This window comes from Urocitellus parryii, chromosome 4 (genome assembly GCF_045843805.1).
Source record: "Urocitellus parryii isolate mUroPar1 chromosome 4, mUroPar1.hap1, whole genome shotgun sequence".
In the NCBI taxonomy this organism is placed as follows: domain Eukaryota; kingdom Metazoa; phylum Chordata; class Mammalia; order Rodentia; family Sciuridae; genus Urocitellus; species Urocitellus parryii.
In genome coordinates this window covers 1,796,560-1,805,620 of record NC_135534.1, presented here as the reverse complement: position 1 = coordinate 1,805,620, position 9,061 = coordinate 1,796,560, and the positions used below count along the sequence as shown (strand labels likewise).

At 60.7% G+C, this 9,061-nt stretch overlaps 1 protein-coding gene across 2 annotated transcripts; it reads left to right on the top strand.

Annotated features, from left to right (window-relative positions):
- Positions 1–467: 467 nt before the first annotated feature.
- Positions 468–6,900, top strand: Igf2 (insulin like growth factor 2). 2 transcript variants are annotated; one of them, XM_077797848.1, is made up of 5 exons: positions 468–716; positions 1,629–1,654; positions 3,274–3,438; positions 4,824–4,979; positions 5,161–6,900. In XM_077797848.1, the coding sequence occupies exons 3-5, from the start codon at positions 3,280–3,282 to the stop codon at positions 5,395–5,397; spliced, it is 552 nt and encodes a 183-aa protein (XP_077653974.1). In that variant the 5' UTR covers positions 468–716; positions 1,629–1,654; positions 3,274–3,279; the 3' UTR covers positions 5,398–6,900. The 2 variants fall into 2 exon arrangements, with proteins under 2 accessions (XP_077653974.1, XP_077653973.1); XM_077797847.1 differs by lacking the exons at positions 468–716; positions 1,629–1,654 and adding an exon at positions 2,446–2,544 and having other exon boundaries at positions 3,274–3,436; positions 4,831–4,979.
- The last annotated feature ends 2,161 nt before the right edge of the window (positions 6,901–9,061 follow it).

Sequence of the window (9,061 nt, the reverse complement as noted above, 5' to 3'; positions counted from 1 at the left end):
CCCCCCCAGAGGCCCGGGCTTGCGACGGCCGAGGGCTCCGTCGGCCCATACCGAGCTGGGCGCCCGCGGCCTGGGTGACGCCTCCTCTCCGCCCCATTCAGCACCGTCCCCGGCCCTCGACGTTGCGCTCTTCCCTTGGCTTCTCCGCCCCGCTCTCTCTCCGCGCCTGGCGCGGCCCCGCTCTCCCACCGCCACCTTTCCCGGGCTCCCTCCCGCCCCCCCCAGATCCTTGCCTCCAACTCCCTCCCCCCTCAAGCCCGCCCTCTGCCTTCGCCTACCAAAGTGGATTAATTATACGCTTTCTGTTTCTCTCCGTGCTGTTCTCTCCCGCTGCGAGCCTGCCCGCCTCTCGCTGTCCTCTCTCCCTCTCGCCCTCTCTCTGGCCCCCCCCTTTCACGTTCACTCTGTCTCTCTGACTATCTCTGCCCCCCTCTATCCTTGGTACAACAGCTGACCTCATTTCCCGATACCCTTTCCCCCCCGAAAGTACAACATCTGGCCCGCCCCAGCCCGAAGACAGCCCGTCCTCCCTAAAGAAGCAGAAGAGTCCCCCCCCAAAAAAAAGCCATCCCCCCGTTCTGCCCCGTCGCACATTCGGCCCCAGCGACTCGGCCAGAGCGGCGCTGGCAGAGGAGTGTCCGGCAGGAGGGCCTTCGCCCGCTGTTCGGCTTGCGCTAAAGCAGCAGGGAGGTGGGCGGCAGCTTCGCGGCTTCCAGGTAAGCGCGGGCCGCGGCCGGGAGGGCAGGCGCGGGCGCGCGGGACGCCTGGCCCTTCCTCCCGCGGGGTTCGGCGGGGAATGGCCCGCCAGGGACAGAGGTGGGGCGGGGGTCCCGTTCGCTCTCCGTCGCGCTGCTGAGTGGGGGAGGGGGAAGGGGCGTCGGGCTGCGCCGGGGAGGTGTGAGCCGTCTGCTCAGGCGACTTCCTGGTTGGCCTGTGGGTCCAGGGGGTTGCTGAAAATGTGCTATTTGTGCCATGCGGGACCCTGTTGCTTCAGGGTGCTGGGTAATGAGGAGGGGGGCAACGTCCCAGAAGCCCACCCTGGCGTGTTGACTTGGTGCCAGCAAGACTGAGAGGAAAACTGGGTGGGTGGGGCCAGGAGGGGCGCCGAGTTGGCAAAACAGTCATGCCAGGCGCCACATTTGCAAAAGATTCTCCCGACACCCCCTATCTCTGCCCCCAACATTTCCAGTGGAGAATCTGGGGAGAGGGGCCGGTTTGAATTTCAGAAGTACAGGGGTGTACTGCTCAGAGAGGGGTAACTTGTCCTACCCTTGGGCAGCATGGAAGTTTCCATACAAGGAGGTGGAAAGGAGCCCCCCGCCCCCATTGCCCTGTGCAGAAATGGTCTGGGGGTGCAAACTGAGCCCCCCTCGTGGTACTCTGAGGAGGGATGGACCAGGGCTGGCGTTGGGGGGGGGGTGCAGGAGAGATGGGACTGGCTGGAAGGAGGGAGGGGGCGGGTGCAAAGGGGGCGGGGGGAGTGGTCAGCAGGGAGGGGGTGGGATAGGGTGGAGCCGGGGCTGGGCGGAGCCGACTTAGACATAAAAGCCGAGGCACTGACCAGCTTGCAAACTGGACATTAGCTTCTCCTGAGAGAGACTTCCAGCCTCCTCCTCTTCCTCCTCCAGCTTCGGCGAGCCCTGTCCAGAAGCAGGTAACAGGCCTGTGGAAGAGGCCCTGCTGCCATCCTGCTCGGTCTGCTTGGCGGCCCAGGGTACTGCCCAGCCTCAGGCCTGGGCCCTGCAGCGGGGCCTGCTGCTCTCACAGGCTCTCCTCTCCCCAGCCTCTGCCCTGCACTCCCACCTGTTTCCCTGCCGCCTCACCTGCTCCTTTCTCTTCCTTCCTTCCCCTCTGCTTCTCTCCTCCAACAACTTTTGGGCTTTTTCCCACCCGGCCCTCACCTGTCTAGCACCTCCACATGCCTCTTGGCCAGTCCCTGGCTTTCTGCTGATACCCTGGGCTGGACCTGGATCTAGAGTGGTCGGGTGTTCGGAGGGGTCTTCACGGGCAGCAAGATGGAGCTGCCCCTCGACTCACTGCAGCCGAGTGGCCAGCCACTGTTTGCTGCTAGAATTTAGAAGGGGTGGTAGAGGGAGGCTGGCTGGGGTCCTGTGGAGGAGGTGGGCAAGGTGACTTTTAGATCCTCCTGCAGAACTGGCTAGTGCTCCTCAGGGAGCTTAAAGAGATGGTTTCTTATTTCCCGCTGCTCCGTCCTGCATATGATTTATTGCATCAAGAAACCCCTGGGCCTGCGGAGAGAAGGCTGGGGCTGCCGGCCTGGAGGGCTCCACCTTCCGCAGGGGCAAGGGCAGCTGGCGTGTTTTCCCAGCCTCCCACCAGTAACCCTTGCCCTCAAAGCCTTGGGCTTGGAGGGGGTGTGTCCTGCCATGAGCCGCCCCTTCCAGGTTGGGCCTGGAGGGTCCTGGTGTCTGGCCTCCCAAGTGGCCTGACCCGCTCCCTCCAGCTCCCTCGGTGGAGTTTGTATTCCAGTCGGGAGATGCTCTGATGGTTCTGGAGGGACTCGGGTCCCTGGCACTGGGTGGTGTGAGTAGAGACCGGGAAAGGGGATTTTTGGCTTTCTCGTGAGTTTGGGGGCACCCGTGACGGGCTGCATTTGGGCTGTGTGATCTGAGAGCAGTGCTCTCTGAGTGTGGGCGGCATGGTGGCTCTAACCATTGGGTCCTTGACCTGAGCTTTGCTAGTGCAGCCTGGAAGGGAGAGGGCAGGAGGGGCTAGCCCAGCAGGACATGCCTGCGGCTAGGGAGGGATGGTCCGCCTGGATCCCCCTGTCCTGCTGGGGGGTGGGGAAGACAGGGACCAGTCAGTCCTCTTGGAGGCACATGCTCCACAGTGGGGTGGAGCCATCTGCCATCTTGGCAGGCCTTGGAAGGGAGCAGTGGTGACGTGACCTTGGGTTGGCCCCACCCCCACGATGTCCCAGGAGGGAGGCCAGTGTCCAGCACGGCCCCTGTGGCTGTGGGTGTGGCTCAGCTCCTGCAATTCTGACCACGGTCTGGTGGTCCCCACACAAAATTGCTGCCATTTCCTGCAACTCAAAGCCGTGGAGCGCTTGCGTGGCTCCCAGAATCTCTCCCTTTTCCAGGCGGCCTAACCCTTCAAGCATGTGTGTTGTTTTTGAAATTAAAATAATGGCATCAAGAAAGCTGGGCTTTTGGATTTCAGTGACTTTCAGCTTAAGAAGGGGGGGCACCTCTGGCGGGGAGGGGCCTGGACCCCGGGTGTGGCCGGCGCTCACTGTGGTTTCTCCCGCAGATACCAATGGGGATCCCAATGGGGAAGTCGATGCTGGTGCTTCTCACCTTCTTGGCCTTCGCCTCGTGCTGCATTGCTGCTTACCGCCCCAGTGAGACCCTGTGTGGCGGGGAGCTGGTGGATACCCTCCAGTTTGTCTGTGGGGACCGCGGCTTTTACTTCAGTAAGTAGCTCCAAGGGGTGGGGCGGTGGGGGGTTCCACAGCAGGCACTGAATCAGACCGTGGGATACAGCCCCCGCCCCCCTGGCCTGAGGTGGAGGGGCCCCGCCCTGACTCTGGCCCCTCTAGCAGGTACTGAGCCACAGTGGGAGGTGGCTGGGGGTCCAGGCTCAGGCGGGGAATGGGGGCGCTTGCCTTTTCCCCTGCACCATTTTAACGGGGCCCATGTGCTTGTGGATGATCAGATGTCAAATCTGACAGATCTCAGATCAATAAGAATTAAGCAAACGTGGCTGGGGGCAGGGCTGTTTGTCCTCAGCTTGGGAGTAGGGAAAACACGGGGCTCTAGGGCCGCACTGTGGGGCGCCCACCTGCCTTGACACTGCTCACTCATGCTTCTCTCTCTTCATTTTCCAGCCTGGGGAACTGGGGACACTTGGGTGGGGCTGGAGGGGAGGGGCCTCAGGAATGTGCCTCCTCTTGCCGGCATGGACTGCCTGTCTACCCCTGGCACTGGCCAGGTGGTCTCTTCCTCTGCAGCCTCTACTTACCTACTTGTGAAACGGGCTCACAGAATGTACCTGCATTTCAAAGCTTCTCTCTGAAAGGCGCTGCTGCTGCTGGATACCCTTGAAGCCCCTGCTGCCTGGCCCCTCTCTTGCGCTCCCTCTCGCCTGCCTCCTTGGGGGGGCAGGATGTGGCACTGCGGGGGGCCTTGGTCCTTGCTCTGGGAGTTGCTTCCCTACACTGGGCTTTCCTAAGCAGAGAGCTGGGCCGAGCCCCTCGTGGGTCCCCGAGATGGGGCTCCCTGTCCCTACCCCCACAGATGACGCCTGCCCTTTGGCGCTCCAAGGTGAAGTCCCCAGCGACCCCGTACTCCCAGCGAGCCTCGGACCTGAGTGCCGTGGGGGAGAGGGGGAAGACGGGAGATGAGAAGAGAGCGGTTATGCGGCTCCTCACTCCTCCCCTCCCGTCTTGTTCTCTCCTGCCCGATCCTCCTGGTCTCAGCGCTTGGGGGACTCTGGGCTCTGAGGCCAAGCCTGGCCAGAGCCCCGAGACCTGGGGCCACACTCATGTGCACCCTATGGGGCCGTGCCCCTCGCTGGGCTCACACCCCACCCGTTTTCAAACCACCTGCACGTGGGCTGTGCCTGATTCAGACAGGAGGCAGGAGGCACCAGAGGCCAGGGGCTGGTCCCGCAGCAGCCTCTTTTCTCTCTCCTTTCTGGGCTCTTCTTCCTGCCCGACTCTCGCTTTTCTCCCCCCTCCCCGCAGGGTGATGGAATGTCCGGGCCTAGCCTGAGGACAGGGGTGGCTGCCTCTTTCTGCAGCCTTCTCTGGGGGGGGGGGGGTCTGATGGGTGTTAACCTCCACTCTTTGTCCTGTGGGTCTTCCAGGCAGGCCCGCAAGCCGTGTGAACCGCCGCAGCCGTGGCATCGTCGAGGAGTGCTGCTTTCGCAGCTGTGACCTGGCCCTCCTGGAGACCTACTGTGCCACCCCCGCCAAGTCCGAGAGGGACGTGTCTACCTCTACGACCGTGCTTCCGGTGAGCCTGGCACCTCTGCTTACCCAGAGACAGGGACAGGACGTTAGGTATTTGTTTTAGCAGCTGGGACTTTTTAGCCAAGGGACAGGGGTGCAAGGGACAGGGGTGGGGCAGGGGCATGGATAGGTCAGGGGGAGCCAAGTTTGGAGCTGACACCCACCACCAGCCCCTTCCTTCTCAGGACAACTTCCCCAGATACCCCGTGGGCAAGTTTTTCCAATATGACACCTGGAGACAGTCCGCCCAACGCCTGCGCAGAGGCCTGCCTGCCCTCCTGCGTGCCCGCCGGGGTCGCATGCTAGCCAAGGAGCTGGAAGCGTTCAGAGAGGCCAAGCGTCACCGTCCCCTGATCGCCATGTCCTCCAAAGATCCGGCCCACGGGGGTGCCTCTTCGGAGATGTCCAGCAATCAGAAGTGAGCCAAATTGTTGTGATTCTGCAGTGTGTACCATCAGCTCTGTGACCTCCTCTTGACCAGGGACATTTCCATCACGTCCCACCATTCAGATCTCTCTGTTCCATTTCTGCCCTAGGGCTTCTCCCACCCAGCCCCCATGCCCCGCCTCCCCACATCAGGCGACCCCTCAGCCCCCCTCCACCGGGCTGAGGGAATGACACCACCTTCAAAAACCAAAACCAATTGGCTTTAAACATCTTCCACAGAGACCCTTCCCCCAAATTATACATCCACACCTAAAAGTTGGAAATTTGAACCCCTAAATGGTTATCTCACACACACTCTATAGCCCCACTTGAAATTCAGTTGACTTGTTCAGAAACATCAGAAACACTAATTCCCTTTTTTAAAAAAAACTACTAAAAAAAAAATCAATTGGCTAAAAAAAATACTAAAAAATTAATTGGCTTAGAAACAATTGGCAAAATAAAAGAATTTGGCACGCCCCCCCCTTCCTTCTCTTCCCCTTTGGACCTTGAGTCAAATTGGCTTGGACTCGGGTCCCTAAACCATCCAGAGAAAGGAAGGGGCCCTGCTGCACCGTCTCCCACAGCAACGCCCAGGCTCGTCCTCCACTCGACTTACCACCATGGGCCGCCAGGGAACTGGGCGAGGGACCCAGTAAGACCACAGCCCGGGAAGGGAGCAGGAAAACCTAAACCTCACAAACAGGTTTTAATTGGCACCACCCCCTCCCCCAAAATCTCACATCTCACCCCCTGCCTCGGAAGGCACACAGCAGCCCCCAGCCACACACACTGAACACTACCCTCAGCACATTGCATACACACTCACACACACCCTCACTCACACTCACACACACACTCACACACACCCTCACTCACACTCACACACTCACATACACCCTCACTCACACTCACTCACACACACCCTCACTCACACTCACACACTCACATACACCCTCACTCACACTCACTCACACTCAACTCACACTCACACACACACGCACCCTCACACCCCCACAAAACTAGATGAAGCGGTGAGAATCGCTCACCAGCGCCCCTTGCACAGATCAGGCCTAGGTCCATCCCAAATTCTCTGAACTGTTTTCGTGGTCCGAGCTCCCTTCCTGCCCACGGCTTTCGGGGCCAGTGCTGTGGGGCATTACATCTGCCTGGGGCGCACGGTAGGGTGGGAGATGGTGCGGCCCAGGCCCAGGCAAACGGTTCCATCTTTCCCCATGAGGGAGGTGCCTGTCCCCACGGCCCCGCTGAGCCATCATGGTCCCCAGACCCCACCAACGTCCATGCCCTGTCCTTGTGTGTCAGCCTGGCCGGAGTGAGGGACGAATCTGGCCAGATGGAGATGTGGAAGTCAGCAGTCATGTTCCCAGAGTAGCCAGGCCTGGGCGTGCATCTGGAGAGACCTGGGGGGACCCCCGGCATGCCCAGGAGACTGGCCCTGATGTGGGGAGTGTGGGAAGTCTGGCGGTTGGAGGGGTGGGTGGGGGGCAGTGGGGGCTGGGTGGGGGGAGCTCTGGGGTAAGAAGTGGTCCCGGGAGGTTTTGGCTGGATGTCAGGAGGAAAAGCAGTTGAACTTGCAGAATTACCAAGAGAAATCAGATCCCAAATTTTACGTCAATTGATCTTTTCCCCCCTTTGTTTCTTGGGGCATATTTTCCTTTTTTTTTTTGATCCCTCCTTAGCTTTTCATGCGCTCATCAATTAAATTACTCCCTTTCCCCGTAACAGGGGAGCAGTGACAAAGTATGGAGCCCTACCACCGGCACCCACACCTCCTGCTCCCCGCCATTTATCACCCTTGATTTGATTTTTTTTTAATCTGTCCCTTTTGCTTGGGTTGAGTTGGGAGTGGAGCCTTCATGGGGTTCCGGCCACTGTGCCCCATGGAGAAGCCAGAGGGGAACTGAGAAGGCCACTTCCCGGCCTGGCATCGGGGACTGTGGCTGGTCCCCGGAGGCTCTGAGGGGCGGAGGAGGGCTGGGGCAGTGTCTCCTCAGGTGTCAGGAGGGTGCTCGGAGGCCACATCGGTGGGCCCCCGGCCGGCCTGTGGCTGGCTGGGGGGGAAGGGGATGCAGATGTGTAAGCAGAAGGGCTCCATCAGGCGGGAGCAAGTGGCCGCCCTCCGCACACTTGGGGAACACTCCCCTCCCTCTGTGACACCATGCCCGCTCCTCAGCACCCCACCTTGTCCACAGGAGGTCCAGAGCTCTGTGGAATCTCCTTTGGTCAGGGTGGGGTGAGGCCAGGGAGCAGGGGAGGTCAGGAGGCTCTGAGCCCGCAGAGCAGGAGAGCTGGCCATCAATGGGGTCGCTTGGGCCCCGAGGCCCGCGGGTCTGGCAGTGCTGTGGCAGCCACCCACAGCGCCTAGGACTGTGGCAGGGACCTCGGGCGGCTGGAGGCCTACCTCACCCCCACTCCTGCCTCCAGTGCAGTCCCCCTGCACAGCAGTCCGACTAGCAATCTAGGGGCCTGAGGCTTCTGGGCCCTAGCGACAGGACTGGCATGACCCTGGGGGCGGTCCGTGCCAGCCCGACCTCAGCACAGAGGGTCCCTCAGCAAGTGCCTGGAGAATGGGCCATTCGGAACATTGGACAGAAACCCAAGCGCAAAGTTGTTTTGATTGAAGAGTCGAATTGGCCTGAGATCCAAAACACTGCGAGGCACCCTAAATTCCCTGCCCATTCGGTGGGACACCCACCCACAAACAGTGTTACGTTTTGCCTCGCTGGGCTGGGTGCTCCTGGGGTACTTGCACTCTGCCCTCTGTGTCCCCAAACGTATGGCTCTCCCTGGGTCGCTGGCCATCCTGACCCGGGCACCCATCTGGCCTCCCGTGCCCTAGTGTGGTCCTCCATCTTGTCTCTTCCCCCACGTCCCCCCCCCCAACTGTCTTCAGCAGGACCCCCTCTTGGGTCCCTCCCTTTGCCATCACCTGAAGACCCCCCACGCGACGAACACCTGTGTCACCTTGCCGCCTGTGTTGGTCCATCATGCAGCGGCCCTGTGTTTGCCTCAACTTGACCCCTTTAACATGCTAATACTTCTGGCAAAATCCAATGCTTGGGTTTTGTCTCTAACTTGTTATCGCTCGCAATCCCAATAAAGCATTTAAAATTATTTTCTGAGTTCTTCCCTTTTTTACTGGGGAGGGGAGGGAAGGGAAGGGCAGGGGTGATTGGGGAGGAACGGGGCAGGGGGTTTGGAGGGGAGGGAAGGCCTCAGAGGTGTGGACCTCTTGGTCCCCCCCAATCACACAAGGACAGGGTGGGACTCCCCCTGAAGCTGGGGGCTGGGACAGTGTCAGGCACCCACTGCTCAAAGCAGAGGTACTGTGAAGTGGGAGAGGGCTGTGGGCTTTTCCAAGGGAAGAGTCCAGGGTCATCATGCAAACCCCAGGGTTGGGGACGGGGCTCATCACCTGGAAGGCTTCCCTGCCTATTCCTCCCCTGGACCCCACCCCCCAGACAGAAGGGGGCAGTCCCCAAGCTCAGGAGGAGGTTGTAGCTGGCACCAGATGCTTGAAGGCTGGATGGCCTCCACCCCCCGTGGTGGGAGAGGGGCTGGGCAGCCTGGAGAGGGGGTTCCACAGTGAGAAGGAGCCTCCCGATTCTCAGTGTCTGGTTGGTGTGGCCTCCCACCCTG

Coding starts and splice junctions, on each gene's coding strand:
- Igf2 (XM_077797847.1), top strand. CDS start 2,506: ATGGTTCTGGAGGGACTCGGGTCCCTGGCACTGGGTGGT. Junction 2,545..3,273: donor GGTCCCTGGCACTGGGTGGT/GTGAGTAGAGAC, acceptor TTTCTCCCGCAG/ATACCAATGGGGATCCCAAT. Junction 4,980..5,160: donor CCTCTACGACCGTGCTTCCG/GTGAGCCTGGCA, acceptor CTTCCTTCTCAG/GACAACTTCCCCAGATACCC.